The 18,645-nt window shown below is 46.3% G+C and overlaps 1 protein-coding gene across 2 annotated transcripts in view; it reads right to left on the bottom strand.

Annotated features, from left to right (window-relative positions):
- Positions 1–17,669, bottom strand: part of LOC121281342 (UDP-glucose 6-dehydrogenase-like) — a 47,331-nt gene extending 29,662 nt beyond the window's left edge. The window contains exons 1-5 of one of the 2 annotated variants that reach the window (XM_041194251.1): positions 17,481–17,669; positions 12,672–12,842; positions 11,666–11,767; positions 4,681–4,881; positions 1,350–1,547 (exon numbers count right to left, since the gene is read on the bottom strand). In XM_041194251.1, coding sequence (XP_041050185.1) covers positions 1,350–1,547; positions 4,681–4,881; positions 11,666–11,767; positions 12,672–12,833 — 663 coding nt within the window. In that variant the 5' untranslated portion in view covers positions 12,834–12,842; positions 17,481–17,669. The remainder of the gene's footprint in view (positions 1–1,349; positions 1,548–4,680; positions 4,882–11,665; positions 11,768–12,671; positions 12,843–17,480) is intronic. The other variant, XM_041194252.1, reaches the window with a different exon arrangement.
- Between the last annotated feature and the right edge of the window lie 976 nt (positions 17,670–18,645).

Below are 18,645 nucleotides of genomic sequence, written 5' to 3' on the forward strand. Positions count from 1 at the left end.
ATTTCCAGTTTATTTGGTGTGCCTAGAGAGATCATTATGGATAACAGTCCACATTTATAGGTAAGCCATTTTAGATATGAGAGACAAGTGGTATATCAATCACACTACTACTTCTCATTACCCTAGATCTAGCGGCCTTGCTGAACAAATGATTCACACAGTGAAAGCCCTAATTCTCATATGTAGACAGACCAAGCAAGATTTACACATTGCAATGTTACATCAGAGAGTGATGCCTTTAAATGCAACAATTCCATCACCAGCAGAGCTCATGTTTAGCAAATCAGTGTGTGCCAATCTACTTACTCTTACCCATTCTACTCTCTCAGAAACTAAACAGCAACTTTTAAAATGGCAGAAGAAGATCAACCAACGTGCACAATAAAAATGGGGATACAGAATTGCCAAGTTTACAGTTGTGAGAAGTTCACATCCTGGATCCCAAAGAAGATACATTGCAACCAGCTGAGGTGATAAGGATTTCTTTGGAATGAAGGTCCTATCAAGTCATGGCACACAAAGACATAATGGTGAGGTGTAATCAAGAACGAGTCAGATCCATTCCAGTTCCTCAACCACCGCACACTCCTATTGTATCCAGGACAAGATCCCAACCAGGAACAACATCCAAGAATGACAATCCCACAGATCACTATGAGCAATTAAAGAAACCTCCAGACAAGGTTAGCATTACAAGGTCTGAGTGTACCAGCAGATTACCTCCATGTTTTAGAGACTCAGATTCATCAGTTCTATACGCTTATGCAATGATAACCTGAACATATATTGTAAATAGTTATACTTCTTTGGAAGGGAGAAAATATTTTTAAAAAGGGGCATGTTGTAATATGCCTTTCAGGGATAGCAACAGGCCATCACTAGAGGGGAAATATGTCATGTGATCCAGTATCCAGTTCACTTTGGTTTGTGAGCAGAACGCCACAGAAACAGCCCTGATGCTATCTTCAAGCTTTCTATCCATGTACATGTTCTCATGTGCCTAGTTTAAATAAATGAACTCACAACTTGTTTACACAATCCTGTATGAGTGATTGGTTCCTTTATCATATATGATAAAAACAAGACACTATACTTCCTGAAAAGGTGCAGGGTGCAAGAAGCAGAATCAATTGCAACTTTCAAGTATTTATCCAATTCTCTATCGAATGATAAAGTTACAAGGCTATGGGATGAATTGGATAGCTACGCCGAAAGATGGCAGATACGATGGACCGAATGGCCTCCTCCTGTGCTGTATCTTTCTATGATTGGGTTTAGATTCTGCACCAAAGGCTGGTGTGTGGGGAGCCCAGTTTAAAACATCCCTGCTTTAGAAAGAGAATGTGTACCAGTTTAGAGAGCTCCGATGACCAGGTGTTGGTTGTAATGATCTTGTTCTCCGGGACCCAATGTTCATAGATACTTTTGAGGGCCAGAATGGCCTTCTGACCTTCAGGTGTCTCATCTCCACCAATCAATACTCTGTCCGGATTTTTGAGATCAGCGATTGCTGTTCCTTCAGCCAGGAACTCTGGGTTAGACAGCACCTTAAGGCACAAAGATTCACACACATGAATATACTGAGCAAAATAAAACTTCATTACACTAGAACTTTCTATGAGAGAGAGAGTTCTTTTATCAGGAATCAACTGTACCAGATAATTTCTGTCTAGGTGACAAGCTAAAGCTGGGTTTTATATCTAGAGCACTAAAATTCAAAGGGGGTAGAAGTCATGCTTCAGTCACACAAAGCCCTGGTTAAACTACACCTTGTTTACTGAGCAGCTCTGGGCATCACACCTTAGGAAGGATATATTGGCCTTGGAGGGAGTGTGGTGTAGATTTACTAGAATGATACCTGGACTCTAAGGGTTAATTTATGTGTAGGGTTGCCAATCCTCCAAGATTATCCTGGAGCCTCCAGGAATTGAAGACCAATCTCCAGGACACTGGTGTGTGCAACCCTGGAGAAAAATCGTCAGAACATTTAAGAGCTTTTAAAAAATTTTCTTTAAACATTTCTCTTTCCCAGAGGGGAGGTGGTGGCAGAGTGATAATGTCACTGGGCTGGTAATCCAGAGACCCAGGGTAATGCTCTGGGGACCTGAGTTTGAATCCCACTATGGCACATGGTGGAATTTGAATTCAATAAAAATCTGGAATTGAAAGACTGATGACGACCATGAAACTATTGTCGATTTTCACAAAGACCCATCTGGTTCACTAAGGGAAGGAAATCTGCCAACCTTATCTGGACCCACACCAATTTAGTTGACTCTCAAATGCCCTCTGAACAAGAGCAATTAGGGATGGGCAATATATGCTGGCCCACCCAGCAACACCCACATCCCAAGATCGAATAAAAATATAGAAATATTGAAAATGGGAAAAAAGGCTATTTGGCAATCATCCAATTGGGTAACGAGTCTCCAGGAATACATTTAATTGCAGTTGGTAACCCTCTTTCTCTTTACAAGGAAAAAGTACACAACTTGTATTCCCTGGAATGTAGAAGATTAAGGGGCGAATTGATCAAAGTTTAAGATAGTAAGGGGGACAGATGAAAATAAACTATTTCTGCTGGTTGGGGAGTCTAGGACTAGTGGGCAGTTTAAAAGTTAGAGTCAGACCTTTCAGGAATGAAATTAGGAAACACTTCTACACACAAAGACAGAAGAAGTTTGGAACACTCTTCCACAAACAGCAATTAATATGAGATTAATTGTTAATTTTAATAATGACATTGGTGGATTTTTGTCAACCAAATGGAGATGGAGCAAAGGCAGGTATATGGTGTTCGGTTGCAGATCAGCTATGGTCTGCTGGTCATGCTGTGCCTCAGTGGGTAGGACTCTCATCTCTTGAGTCAGAAGGTTATGGGTTCAAGTCCACTCCAGAGACGTGAGCACAAAATCGAGGCTGACATTCCAGTGCCGTTCGAAGGGAGTACTGCATCATCAAAGATGCCACCTTTAAAATGAGACGTTAACCTGTGTGCCCCCTCAGTTGGATGTTAATAATGTATTTTCACTATTTTTGGGGATGGCGATTTTTTTTTTTTATTTGTTCATGGGATATGGGTGTTTATTGCCCATCCCTAAATGCCCTTGTTCAGAGGGCATTGAAACATTGCTGTGGGTCTGGAGTTACATGTAGGGCAGACCATGTAAGGACAGCAGATTTTCTTCCCTAAAAGGACATTAGCGAACCAGATGGGTTTTTACAACAATTGGCAATAGTTTTGTGTTCATTCAGATTTTTACTGAGCTCAAATTTCACAATCTGCCATGATGGTCTCCAGGCCATTACCCTGGGTCTCTGGAACACTAGCCCAGTGACAATACCACTATGCCACTGCAGTTAGCAGAAGAGAGATTGCCATAATATACCAATTGCCCTTAGAAATGGTTGGGGGCAGTGTTGTGGAATTGGTGCCTGGGATTGGAAAGTGACAAATGTGATACCCTTATTGAAGGAAGAGTGCGAGGACATTCTTAGTAACTACAGACTGGTCAGTATAACATCGGTGGTGGGTTAGGTTTTACAAACAATAATCAAGCAAAAAAATAAACATGTGCTTGGAGAGGTTTGAGTTGATTAAGGAGAGCCAGTGTGGATTTGTACGAGGGAGAAGCAAAAACAGAAAAATGTTGGAAATAAACAGCATCTGTGGAGAGCGATGTTTCAAGCCTGTGACTTTTCACCAGAAATGAAAGCTATGAAAAGAGTCAGTGGCCAGAGGCCAGATTTTCAAGCCCACTTCAGCACCCCAGCCCAGAAAGACCATGCTCACAGTGTTAGCCATGCCTCCAGAGTGGACAATCTGAGCCCTGACCCACTCAGATTTGAGAACATTCCCCAGGCTAACACTCCAATGCAGGACTGGGAATGCTGCACTGCTGGAGGTGCCTTCTTTCAGAAGTGACTCCCCACCTGCTCTCTCAGTTGGGCATTAAAAAAAATTACCATGGTGCTATTTTGAAGGAGGGAGAAGGAGTTCTCCTAAGTTTCCTGGTCAATATTTATCCCTTGGCCAACATCACAGGGAGATGGTGGTGCAGTGGGAATGTCACTGGACAAGCAATCCAGAGGCCTAGGTTAATGGTTTGAGGGCATGGGCTCAAATCCAACCATGCTAGGGGAATTTCTATTCAATTAATAAAATCTGGAATTGAAAGCTGGTGACCAGGAAACTATCAATTGTTATAAAAACCCATCTGGTTCACTAGTGTCCTTTAGGGGAGGAAATCTGCCATCCTTACCTGGTCTGGCCTACACGTGACTCCAGACCCCCATCAATTTGATTGACTCTGAAATAGTCTAGCAAGCGACTCAGTTCAGGGACAATTAGGGATGAGCAGCAAATGCTGGCCTTGTCAGTGACACACATCCCATGAGCATATAAAAATAACTACAAAAATAAAAGATTTGCTCATTTAGCATTTGCTCTTTGTGGGCTCTTGCTGTATATACACTGGCTGTCACACTCCCTACTTTACAACAGTGACAACATTACAAAAAACACTTCATTGGCTGTAAAGCACTTTGGGATAACACAAGGTTGTTAAAGGCGCATTTTTATCACGTCTGGACAACATGAGTCAAAGATCAAATGCTATCAAGATCCAGAGATTTTGCTGCAGCTGGATGTGAGTCAAACCCATACCAAACGTCCCCTACCTGAAGGTTAAGGTTGGGCTTGGTGTTGGCATTGAATATCCTCCGAATACTCTCCGCTGCCCTCACTGGCACTGTGCTTTTCTCCACCACTATCTTGCCCCCGTTGCCCACCTCTGCTATCCGGCGAGCACAGGCCTCAATGTACTTCAGGTCCGCAGCACGGCCCTTTCCAATACCAAAAGTCTTTGTGGGAGTGTTTACCTATTTAGAATCGCCAGGGGAGGAAGATGATCAGATGATTAATATCTACAACAGTCCCAGTAAAGCTGCACTTACTCAGCGCTGGGCTAGTCCTCAGTTGAAGTATTGTGGCCAATTCCCAAGACGCACTTTAGGAAAGATGTCAAAGATCTTTTAGAGGGTGCCAAAGAAATTTACTGGAATTGACCAGGGATGACGAGCTATGGTTATGTGGAAGGGAAAAAAAATCTGGGATTGTCCTCCTTACAGCAGAGAAGGAGGTTTAATAGAGGCATTCAAAATCATGAAGAGTTTTGATAGAGTAAACAAAGTCAGATTCATTTGCTGCACAGAAGGAGGCCACTTGACCCATTGTGTCCATGCCAGCTCCCTGTAGAGCAATCCAGTCAGTCCCATTCCTCCCCACCTCCACCCCCCACCTAAGTTTATTTTGTTCAAGTGCCCATCCAATTTCCTTTTGAAATAATCAATCATCACCACTTCCATCATCCTCTTAGCCACGAGTTCCAGGTCATTACCGCTCCATAAGATGTAGGAGCAGAAATAGGCCATTCGGCCCATTGAGTCTGCTCCACCATTCAATGAGATCATGGCTGATCTGATAATCCTCAACTCCACTTTACTGCCTTTTCCTCATAACCCTTGATTCCCTTACTGATTAAAGATCTGTCTATTTCAGCCTTGAATATACTTAACAACCCAGCCTCTACAGCCCTCTGCAATAAAGAATTCCATAGACTCATTACCCTCAGAAAAAATTCCTCCTCATCTATTTTAAGTGGGCGCCCCCTTTCTCTGAGATCATGCCCTCTGGTTCTGGATTCTCCCACATGGGGAAACAACCTGTCAGCATCTACCCTGTCAGGCCCCCTAAGAACCTTATATATTTGAATAGGGTCTCCTCTAATTCTTCTAAACTCCAGTGAGTACAGTCCCAACCTACTCAACCTCTCCTCATAAGAAAATCCCTCCATACCTGGGATCGACCTAGTGAACTTTCTCTGGACTGCCTCCAATGCCGGTATATCTTTCCTGAGATAAGGGAATCAAAACTATTCACGGTATTCTAGGTGTGGTCTAACTAGTGCCTTGTATGGTTTTAGCAAGACTTCCCTATTTTTATACTCTGTTCCCTTTGAAATAAAGGCCAACATTCCATTTGCCTTCCCTATTACTGTTGAACTTGTATGTTAGCTTTTTGTGATTCATGCATGAGGACCCCCAAATCCCTGTGTGCTGCAGCTTTCTGCAGTCATTCTCCATTTAAATCCAGCTCCTCTATTCTTCCTGCCAAAATGCAAAACCTCACATTTTCCCACATTATATTCCATCTGCCAAGTTTTTGCCCACTCACTTAACCTGCCTATATCCCTCTGTAAACTTGTCTCAACCTCACCACTTGCCTTCCCATCTATTTTTGTATCATCCGCAAATTTGGCAATAGTACATTCACTTCCCTCATTTAAATCATTAATATAAACTGTAAACAATTGAGGCCCCAGCACGGATCCCTGTGGCACTCCACTAGTCACAGGTTGCCATCCTGAAAATGACCACTTTATCCTAACTCTGTCTTCTATTAGTTAGCCAATCCTCTATCCATGCTAATATACGGTTACCGCCAATGCCATGGGCTCTTATCTTATTAAGTAGGCTTACATGTGGTACCTTAACAAATGCCTTTTGGAAATCTGAATATATTACATCGACTGTATCTTATACTGCTAGTTACCTCAACAATTCTAATTAATTTGTCAGGCATGATTTCCCCTTCATGAAGCCATGCTGACTCCACTTGATTAGATTATGTAATTCTAAATGCTCTGCTATTACATCCTTTATAATAGACTCTAACATTTTCCCAATGACAGATGTTAAGCTAACTGGCTTATAGTTACCCGCTTTTTGTCTCCCTTCCTTTTTGAATGGGGGTGTTACATTGGCTGTTCTCCAGTCCTCTGGGACTTTTCTAGCTAAGGATTCACTATCTCTGTAGCTACTTCCTTCAACATCCTAGGATGCAACCCATCAGATCCAGGGGGTTAGCGTTTAGCCTCATTAGCTTCCCTAGTACTTTTTCCCTAGTGATATAGTTATTCTATTTATTTCCTCCCCCTCTTTTTCCCCTTGATTATTTGGTATTAGAATGCTATTAGTGTCTTTTACTGTGAAGACTGAAGCAGAGTATTTAATCAACTCCTCTGCCATTTCCTGGTTCCCCATTATTTCCCCAGCCTCATTCTGTAAGGGGCCTATATTACACTCAGCATGTGAAAAGGTTCTTCTTCACATTCATCCTGCATCTCTTGCCAAAAATCTGAAATCCATGTGCCTAATCCTTGCACCTTTAGCTAATGAGAAGTTTTTTCTCGTCTACTTTCTTCTAAACCTGTCATTATCCAGTACACCTCTGTCACATCTCCCTTTAATCTCTTTTACTCCAAGGAGAAAAACTGCAGCCTTCCCAACCTAACCTTGTAGCTAAAACCAGCCATCCTGATAAATCTCCTCTGCACCCTTTCAACAGTTTCACATCTTTCCTTAAGTGTGGTGATCAGAACTGGACACATGTTGGGGCCTAAATAGAACCTTATAAAGGTTCAGCTAACTTCCCTGCTTTTGTATTCAATGCCTCTACTTATGAAGCCCAAGACAGCTTATGCTTTGCTAACTACTCTACTTTCTCAGTATGTTGTGCAACCTTCAAAGACCAATGCACATACATCCCCAGGTCCACCTGCACCTGCACATTTTTTAAGAACTGTGTCGTTAAGTCAACATTGCTGCTACCCGACTCTTCCACCAAAATGCATCACCTCACACTTCCTTGTATTAAATTCCATCTGCCACTTGTCTGCCCATTTTGCTAGCCTATTCATATCTGTCTCACTGATTGCAACTCCTCCAAGTTTGATATCAACAAATTTTAAATTTTTTCTCTACTGCAAGATCCTAATCATTTATATTTTGCAAAAAATAAAGCAGTGGTCCAACTACTGACCCTTGGGGAACACCACTGCCCACCACTCTCCGGTTTGAAAACAACCACCTACCACGACTTGTTGCTTTCTGTCCTTAAGCCAATTTTTTTTGTCCTTTGGACACTGATCCTCCTATTCCAAAAGCCTCAATAGGAAAACTGTTCTCAGTGGCAGAAGGGTGGGTAACCAGAGGTGACAGATTTAAGGTGATTGGCAAAGGTGATCTGGAACGTTCAGAGAAGCAGATTCAGTAGTAACTTTTAAAAGGGAATAGAATAAATTCTCAAAAGGTGGAAAATATAGGGTTGTGTGGAAAGAGCAAGGGAGTGGGACTAAGTGGCTAGCTCTATCAAAGAGCCATCACAGACAGAGTGGCCCAAATAGCTCCCTTCTGGGCTGTGCGATTCTATGATGTACATGCAGTACCAGGTGCTGTATGTTGGGTAGTCTAGTTTTGGAGTGACTTCTGAGAAGTCGGTATGATCAGACGACAACCGGTTTATTTTATACAACTGAACTATGTACAGCTACCCATGACTAGGTGTTACATTGCTGAAGCCATAAACATTCTCCCTCTTGTCTTCTGGTTATATGTTCTCTTACATCATCATCATCATCATCATGGGAGGTGCTATTTAGTCTCACACATTAACCCTTACAAACCCTAATACTACATCACTCCCATCCCAAAATCCTCATCCATGTTTGTTTACATTCATATTTAAATACTACTCCATCTCCCTCCATGTCTCTGACATCATAGATTTAGTCAGTCAGGATGCTTCACGACTCTCCCTAATCATGTTCTTGCCTGACTTAATTGGAAAGTCAGTAGTCTCTCTTTGCACTCCTTTTCCTTGACTGGATGGTCTTCATGGAGAGTTGTAGTACCTACTTCTTTATTAATTTCTGACTCAACTTCTGGTTCTTCCAAATGTATGACTGATTGCTGTCTTTGATGAATAGAAATAAGATTCCTCTGGTTTCTAAGTGTAGTACCTTCTGAAGTATGTACTAAATAAGATCTCAGTTGATTATCATCTCTCTGGATTATTACTCCTCCTCTCCCTTGATCTGTTTCTTCCTCTCTTTACTGTTATACTTTTCTCAATACCATTCCCCCCTCACTCTCTCTCACTCTTTGATTTTGCAGGTTTATCCTTCTCTTTGCATTTTGCATGCTTCCTATCCTTGCTTCATGATTTTTCCCTCTTTCCTTTGTTTTGTTCTGTCCTTCCTTACTTCTGGAGCGATGACTCCTTGTCAGCTCTCACTCTTGAACTCTCAGATAGCTCTGAGCTTCTAGCCCTGGGAGTAATTCTTTGGGTAGGATGGGAAGCTGTGAGGAATCCACCTGATCAATGTCTTGGTTTCCCTCAAAATCCAGCAGACCTGGTTTATCAAGAAATTCACTTTATTCCCATGTAGAAAAGGTGGATGCTGCGTGGTTTGGATCCATGTCTAGTTTTTGACTTCTTTGATGACCGTTTTTGGTGGATGGATGGATGTAGACGTACTTTCTAAAAGGTCACCGCTGTTGGACGAATGTGGTATTTGAACAGTATATTCATCACCAGATTTATCTTCCACTTTCGAAGCAACACTAGAGTGAACAGTGATCACTCTCATTCTCCTGTTTTTTCTGATCTAATTCTTTCACCGTGCATTCACTGAGTGAGAGGACGTTCCCCACCCATCCCCCCTCCTGCAAAACAGCTGGACTATCAATCTTCATGAAAGGTGTCAAAAAGTCATTGCTGAAGTCACAATTCTGATCTTCACTGCAGTTGGATAGTTTCAGGGGTTCATTTCTGAAGTCACACTTGGATTCTTGCTGACTGACTTCTTCCACTTTCCTGATATGATTGAGGTCTATACAATTTCCTCAATTCCTGATTCTGTGTAGCGTTTCCAATATCTGCTTCCCTTTGTACTGTAGCATTGCCTGTAACTTTCTCTTGACTTTTAGTTTGATCCCTCCTGGACCATATAGCTGGGTTTCCATTGGCTGCAGGCAATGCGTTGGTAACCACAGTTCGTGGTCTGATAAAAACGTTACACTCGGTCCACTATCTAGTTAAAGCTGGTGATATGTCCATTGACTTATATATCTGAATTCCAGAATGCAGGATTGGGGTCACTGATCTCACCTAGGCAATATTTTTGTTCCTATTCTGGCAGCATTAAAGCCTTATGCATGAAGACTTTTTTCCTTTGAAACCTGTGAAGTTAGAAGTTTTACTTGCGCACATCTTCCTGAAATGGCCGATTCTTCTGCAGAGAAAGCATTCTGCAATGTTTGCAGGGCACTATTCACACCTGGGGGGCCTTTTTGGCAACAACGTTGGCAAGGTTTTATGGCATCTTGTACTTTCCCTCCAAACTGTACCTTCTTTTCTGATGCTTCTTTTACATTCCTAGGCCTGAGGAACTTTATAGTCACTGGAGGTTTCCTGAGCCAAGGTTTTTCTTCACCTCTCAGTGTTTCCCTGCTCTGTTTACAGACCTCTGTTTGTCTCTTCAGCAGTATTGCTTTTTCTAATGTCAGGTCTTCCGTAGATTGCAATAAATCTGATTCACTGGGAACACAGGCTGCAATGCAGTCTCAGATTAATTCTGTTTTTAGGTCTCCATATTCACATCCTTCATCCAGCCTACAAAGGTCCTTAATAAAAGCTGGTTCACCTGATTTTTGGAACCTTTTGTTGCATTTAGCCCTTTGCAGAATATTATTGCCCTCAGGTTTAAATAGTCTTCAAAAGCTTTTAAAACTTCTTCAAAATTAGAGGTCTCATTGATGCCCTGTCTTGCAATATCATCTGCTACTGTTCCTATGGAATAAAGTAATGTGTTGACATGATTAGCTTCAGACTGACTGCCTAATATGGAACCTGAAGAGTCTTTTTCCTCAAGGTGCCCAGTTTAGAGTTTGATTTGGTCCCTCCAGGTGTCCAAACCTCTCAGATAGTGTAAATTTAGGACTCATGGCTTTTCTAAGCTTTTAGGTGGTTTACCCGAAATTTTAAACTTTCCTTCCATTATTTAAAGCTTTCCCACTCTGTTCAGGCTCTCACTGAGACCCAGTGCAGTCATTGTCTCTCCGAGGGATCGCTTCACTAGACGTGAACTGAGAGCTGACCCGATTGACGTCTTGAAGATTATGAAGGGGTTTGAAAGGGTAGAGGTGGAGAGGGTCTTTCGACCAATGAGGCAGTCCAAAACTAGAGGTCATAAATATGAGACAGTGACTAAAAAATCCAAAAGAAATTTATTTACTCAGAGTGGTGAGAATGCAGAACTCTCTGCCATGAGCTATGAGTGAGGTAATTAACATATAAGTATTTAGGGGTGTTGGTTGAGTACATGAGGGACAAAGAGAGAGAAGGGTGTGCTGATAGGGTGAGATGAAGCAAACAAGGTAGACTGTTATATTGTTATTAGTAAAGAGCTAGGAATTAATTGTTGCGTGAATATACATCCCAGGGTGTCACATACTGTTACTCGACACACTGCAGTCACGTAAGTACCAGTCTACCAGCCACATGGAGAACAGCAAGAAGTACATTCGACAAGCTCCAGCATCGAGTCTAAAAGCGTGTTTCTTTATGGGCACCAGAAACCATAACATAGACTCTTCCCTGGACAGGATCCCAGAACATGAGCTTAAGTGAGAGTCTCCAGTTTCCCAATAACTCAGGGCAAAGTAAGAGGGGGAAGGACATGAAGCACGAGGAGGAGGAAGCTCAGAAACTCTAAGCCAGGAGATGGAAACACACTCACGGAGAAATATTAAACCTGCTCACCGATATAAAGATCAGATCAGCTTCTTTAATCGCACTGTCGATATCAGTGGAGAAGAAGAGATTCTGCCCACGACAGGACTCCACCACTTCCTGAAGACCTGGCTGTGTGTAAAATTGGAAAAGACACATATTGATTCGCAATATAAAAATCACTTTTTAAAAAAAAACATTAATACCCAAAGACTCACTATCCCCCCCAGTGACTCGATTTGTATGTCCACAGCCCCAATAGTAAGGCATGTGGCAAGCATATTGTGCTTGGCGGGGGAGGGGGTGGAACCACATGTCTTTGGACTGTGGTTTCTAAAGTTCAACGTGACTGGAGGTTTCTCTTTCTCATGTCTGGGTTGGTTAGAAACTCATTGATAGAGACTGATTGCTGAGATTAGTCAACAACTCACATTATAATTGTATTATTCAATTACCTGGATGGTAGAGGGCAACTGGATGAACCTTGGTCTTTCCTTGCCTAGCGATTCCTGTCCATAACTGAGCCAAATAGCTCAAGAGGCACAATCTAAACTGCACTGACTGAGCTCATTGCAAGGGGTTCAACAGAAGCAGACAGTCCTATTGCTTTTGGGGTCAGGCAGGGGGAGGGACAGGATTGGATAAATGGAAATGGAGAGGGGAAAATAACCCTTAATATCTTTCACACACATGCACGTGTGAAGTGCAGGACCCATCACAACTGAGATGATCCCAGAAGACCAACACCATCTAAATTTCAGTTTGAAAAAAATCAGACAAGTTACCAGATGGCATTCCACAACACCTTCAGGAGAACGAGGCAGAAAATTGGATAATCATACAACGCTATAGTGGATTGTACAGTGATCACTGATCTTACCGACATAAAAGGAATGGATGCAGCACCATGTACACCAGGATTCAACTCAAAAACAAAAATTATAACACCCGCTTTATCAGCCAAAGCATTACCCCCCCACCTCCAAAGGTCATCTTCAGGAGCATTCCTTCCACAAAAGGCAATCAATGGATTCACCTCAAAGATAGGAAGATGGTTGGAATTCCAGGCCTTAATTCGCTCGACATTTACATCCACCACAGTCACGGTGATCTCCTTGCACATCTGTGCAATGACACTGCATGTTGGGCCTCCAACATATCCTGCTCCAATACAGCAAATCTTATTGACTTGGACCATTGTCTCGACCTAGTGTTAGCGAGAAAAATTTGTGTTGAACGTCAGAAAATAAGTATAACAAACTGCCACGGACTGTTTGACACAGAGCACTGCAGATTCTCAGGCCCCACTATTCCACCCGCCACCCTCACTTTATTTCACTGAACTTACGTCAAGCGACTTTCTGCGCTTAGAGTGCCATGAACGGTTCTGATTTCCATATTATATAAAAGGATACAGAAGTACTGGAGAATATGCAAAAGAAGGTTTACAAAGGCGATACCAGAACCACAGCAAGACCTGGACAACATTCAGGTTTGGGCTGGTAAGTTTTGGTAATATTCATGCCACACAAGTGCCAGGCAATGACCATCTCCGAATCTAACCATCTCCCCTTGACGTTCAATAATATTACCATCACTGAATCCTCCACCATCAATATCCTGGGGTCACCATTTGCCAGAAACTGAACTGGACCAGCCATATAAATACTGTGGCCACAAAAGCCAGTCAAAGGCTGGAAATTCTGCAGTGAGTAACTCACCTCCTGACTCCCCAAAGTCTGTCCATCCACCAGATACGAGGCAGAAGTCAAGACTGCACTGACCTGGATGAGTGAGGTTCCGATAACACTCAAAAACCTCAACACCATCCAGGAAAAAGATTGATCAGCACCCCATCCACCACTTTAAATATTCACTTCCTCCACCAGCGATGAATAGCGGCACCAGTGTGACCATCAACAAGATGCACTGCAGCAACTTACTAAGGCTCCTACAACAATGCCTTCCAAACCCATTATAATGGCTACCTAGAAGAACAAGGGCAGCAGACACATGGGAACATCACCACCTGCAAGTTTCACTCCAAGTAACACACCATCTTGACTTGGAACTACAGCAGTTGTTCCTTCACTGTCGCTGGATTAAAATCCCAGAACTTTCTCTCTAACAGCACTATGGGTGTACCGCCAACACAAGAACTGCAGCAGTCACTCATCACCACCTTCTAAAGGGCAATTAGGGATGGGCAACAAATGCTGGCCTAGCCAGTGGTGCCCACATCCCATAAATGAACTTAAAATTTAAAACAATTTATTGTAACTACAAAGGTTGAACAGACTGGGCTCTCCTCTCCCGAACCAAAAGCCCGAGAGAAAATAAGGATAATGAAGGTGTTTAAAATTTTATAAAAGGGTTTTGATCGGGTCGACATAGCGATGTTATCACAGGTAGGAGTGGGTCCAAAATGGGGTCCCATAAATATGAAAGCCATTAATAAATTCATTAGGGAATTCAGGAGAAACTTCTTCATCTAGGCTATGCTCAGATGATATGGGGGGGGGGGGGGGGGGGGGGGGGGGGGGGGGGGGGGGGGGGGGGGGGGGGGGGGGGGGAGAGAGAGAGAGAGAGAGAGAGAGAGAGGAGAGAGAGAGAGAGAGAGAGAGAGAGAGAGAGAGAGAGAGAGAGAGAGAGAGAGAGAGAGAGAGAGAGAGAGAGAGAGAGATGGGAAAGGAAAGGGGGGGGAAGAGAGAGACGGGGAGGGGGGGGTGGGGGGGGAGAGAGAGAGAGAGAGAGAGAGAGAAACGGGGGGGTGGGGGGGGGAGAGAGAGAGACGGGGGGGTGGGGGGGGAGAGAGAGAGACGGGGGGGTGGGGGGGGAGAGAGAGAGAGAGAGAGACGGGGGGTGGGGGGGGAGAGAGAGAGAGAGAGACGGGGGGTGGGGGGGGAAGAGAGAGAGAGAGACGGGGGGGTGGGGGGGGGAGAGAGAGAGAGAGAGAGAGAGACGGGGGGGGTGGGGGGGGAGAGAGAGAGAGAGACGGGGGGGGGGGGGGGGGAGAGAGAGAGACGGGGGTGGAGGGGGGAGAGAGAGAGAGAGAGAGACGGGGGGTGGGGGGGGAGAGAGAGAGAGAGAGACGGGGGGTGGGGGGAGAAAGAGGGACGGGGGGTGGGGGGGAGAGAGAGAGAGACGGGGGGTGGGGGGAGAAAGAGGGACGGGGGGTGGGGGGGAGAGAGAGAGAGACGGGGGGTGGGGGGGAGAGAGAGAGAGACGGGGGGTGGGGGGGGGAGAGAGAGAGAGACGGGGGGTGGGGGGGGGAGAGAGAGAGAGACGGGGGGTGGGGGGGGAGAGAGAGACAGGGGGTGGGGAGGAGAGAGAGAGAGACAGGGGGGTGGGGAGGAGAGAGAGAGAGACGGGGGGTGGGGGGAGAGAGAGAGAGACAGGGGGTGGGGGGGAGAGAGAGAGAGACGGGGGGGTGGGGGGGGGAGAGAGAGACGGGGGGTGGGGAGGAGAGAGAGACGGGGGGGTGGGGAGGAGAGAGAGAGACGGGGGGGGGGGGAGGAGAGAGAGAGACGGGGGGGTGGGGAGGAGAGAGAGAGACGGGGGGGGGTGGGGAGGAGAGAGAGAGACGGGGGGGGGTGGGGAGGAGAGAGAGACGGGGGGGTGGGGAGGAGAGAGAGAGACGGGGGGGTGGGGAGGAGAGAGAGAGACGGGGGGGGGTGGGGAGGAGAGAGAGAGACGGGGGGGGGTGGGGAGGAGAGAGAGAGACGGGGGGGGGGGGGCGGGTGGGAGACCGTGAGGGATTTGTGGGGGGGGGGGGGAGAGACCGTGAGGGGTTGGGGGGGGGGTAGAGAGACCGTGAGGGTTTGGGGGGGGGGGGGAAAGAGAGACCGTGAGGGGTTGGAGGGGGGAGAGAGACCATGAGGGGTTGGGGGGGTGCAGCAGAGGGAGAGAGACCGGGAGGGGGGGGGGGGGGGGCGGTGGGGAGAGGTGGAGAGAGAGAGACGGGGGGCGGTGGGGAGAGGTGGAGAGAGAGAGACGGGGGGCGGTGGGGAGAGGTGGAGAGAGAGAGACGGGGGGCGGTGGGGAGAGGTGGAGAGAGAGAGACGGGGGGCGGTGGGGAGAGGTGGAGAGAGAGAGACAGGGGGCGGTGGGGAGAGGTGGAGAGAGAGAGACGGGGGCGGTGGGGAGAGGTGGAGAGAGAGAGACGGGGGCGGTGGGGAGAGGTGGAGAGAGAGAGACGGGGGGCGGTGGGGAGAGGTGGAGAGAGAGAGACGGGGGGCGGTGGGGGAGAGAGAGAGACGGGGGGTGGGGGGGGAGAGGGAGAGACGGGGGTGGGGGGGGAGAGGGAGAGACGGGGGTGGGGGGGGAGAGGGAGAGACGGGGGTGGGGGGGGAGAGGGAGAGAGAGAGAGAGAGAGATGGGGGGGTGGGGGGGAGAGAGAGGACCGTGAGGTGTTTGGGGGGCGGGGGGTGTGGTGGAGGGAGAGAGACGGGGGGGTGGGGGTGAGGTGGAGAGTGAGACGGGGGGGGGGTGGTGGTGGGGGGAGGTGGAGTGAAAGACGGGGGAGGGGTGGGGGCGGAGAGACTGTAGGGGTTGGGGGGTGGTGAGAGAGAGAGACAGGTGGTGGTGGGTTGGAGAAGAGAGAGACCGGGAGGTGTGGGGGTGGGGATAGAAGAGACGGGGGTGGGTGGGGGGGGAACACGGGGGTGGGGGTGGGGAGGGAGGGAGACGGGGGGGCGGGGGCAGGGAGAGACTGGGGTGGGGGGAAGAGAAGCGGGATAGGAAATGCCAATCATTCAATCAGTTATGTTGGCCACGCTTGAATGGGCAGCTCTCTCAGTTCTGTATCAGAAGGTAGTGGGTTCCAGCCTCTGGCGTGTCAGGGCTGCACTGTTGGACGTGGCAACTTATGGATGAGGCATTAAACTGAGGCCCATTAGATCCCACAACACAATTTTGAAGGTGAGCGCGAGTTCTCCCCAAATGTCATGGGCCAATATTTATCCCTCACCAAACGTCACTAAAAAACTGATTAACTGATCATCACCTCATGTGGGATTTTGCTGTACGGAAATTGGCTGCCACCGTTCCTAGTGTTTCATTAATGAATGGGGCTTTAGAACAAGCTGAGGTTGTGTATAGCAAGCAGTCCACGACCATGTTCTTTCCGGGGGTGTTTCAGCCTCAGGTAGTAAAGGAATCCAACTTCAGAATGTAATTCAAAAGGCGAGTTCCAGTCCACTCTGCTTCCCTCCACTATCTCCCTCCTCCTCCCAAATGTCGTCAAAAAACACACACACAAAAAACAAAAATACGGCTGGAAACCCGAAGGGAAAGACAAATGACGCTGGAAACTTTTCTTTTTTCTTAATTATTGCTTAAAAACCCACAGATGGGTTCTTCTTACAACAGATGCCATGTTTGTAGATTAACGAGTTAGTTTCCAAATTCCCTTCCTTTTTCAGCTCGCAGTCGATAACTTCAAACTGATGGGGGAAGGGAATCATCGCTGGTAAAGGGGCTGGATATTTCTGGGGGGGGGGGTGTTTTGGGCTGTCTGCGGGAGCAGTGAGAGGGGAGAGAGGGTTAAACTGGAAGCGGTGTGCAGACTGAGAGAATCACACAGCAATGGAGGGAGCTCCGCTCACCGCAATGAATTCGAATGAAGCCAAGTCATGAGAAAGCAGCCAAAGAGACAACCGGGGCGGAATTTCTCACCGATCCTGCAATCCTTAAGGAGCGGCTGAACGTACCCACATCACAAATTCCCCAAAGCTTCTCTCCCACAGAAAGAAAATCAACTCCAATGAACACAGCATAAAATCAATACATGTGATAAAAGGTGCTTACACACATATATATATATATAAACCCTAAACACTCTTACCTAAGAAGAGGAGCGATTGATAAAATTCGCAGTCGGATGAAAAGCGGAGTAAGGGACACAGGAAGTACCGCCAGGGGTTGGGGCGGCCCTGGGTTAATTACTTGTTAATTTCCTAATTCGCAGAGATTGAAATTGATTGCCGGCCGACTCATCCGTTCCTTGCAAGAGCCACGCACGCGTCAGTTTCTAACCTGGGAGCTCAATGGCTGCTGATGTAGTGGAGGAGGAGGAGAGAGAGGGATTGTGGCCACTATTGACTCCGCCTGATTTGTCAACTCGCCAGAAAAGGCTTTTTGTCCAAGATAAAAATCATACAGCGCAGATGGAGGCTGTTCGGCCCATCGTGTGTGCCGTGCTATCCGATCACTCCCACACCCGCCCCCCCCACCACCCTGATCTATCCCCAAAGACCTGCGTTTTGTTTCCTTTCAACTATTGATTCAATTTCCTATAGCAAATTAATATTGAAACTGCTTCAGACACCAATGTTGGACATATTTATAGCACCTCCCCTCCCCCCCCCCCCCCCCCCCCCCCCCCCCAAGGCCTTATAAACTCTGGAATTCCCTCCCTAAACCTCTCCACCTCGCTCTCTCCTCTAAGACGCCTCCTAAAAGCTACTTCTTTGACCAAGCTTTTGGTCACCTGTACTAATATTTTCATGTGGATTGTTGTCAAGTTTTGTTACACAACACTCCTGTAAAGCAATGCTTTACCCACTAAGTTAAATGCATATTCTTCTTGTTTATAGGCAGTGCATATCAGATCATAACTCATTGTATTAAAAGAATTATCCATATATCCCCCTTTGGTTCGTTTGGGAAAAATAGTGTGGCATCAAGGAGCCCCAACAAAACTGGAGTCAATGGGAATCGGGGGGAAAACTCTCCGCTGATTGGAGTCATACCTAGCACAAAGGAAAATGGTTGTGGTTGTTGGAGGTCAGTCATCTCAGTTCCAGGACATCACTGCAGGAGTTCCTCAGGGTAGTGTCCTCAGCCCAACCATCTTCAGCTGCTTCATCAATGACCTTCCTTCCATCATAAGGTTAGAAGTGGGGATGTTCGCTGATGATTGCACAATGTGCACCATTAGCAACTCCTCAGATACTGAAGCAATCCATGTGCAAGTGTAGCAAGCCCTGGACAATATTCAGGCTTGGGCT

The sequence above is a fragment of the Carcharodon carcharias genome, chromosome 8 (genome assembly GCF_017639515.1).
Source record: "Carcharodon carcharias isolate sCarCar2 chromosome 8, sCarCar2.pri, whole genome shotgun sequence".
Classification (NCBI taxonomy): domain Eukaryota; kingdom Metazoa; phylum Chordata; class Chondrichthyes; order Lamniformes; family Lamnidae; genus Carcharodon; species Carcharodon carcharias.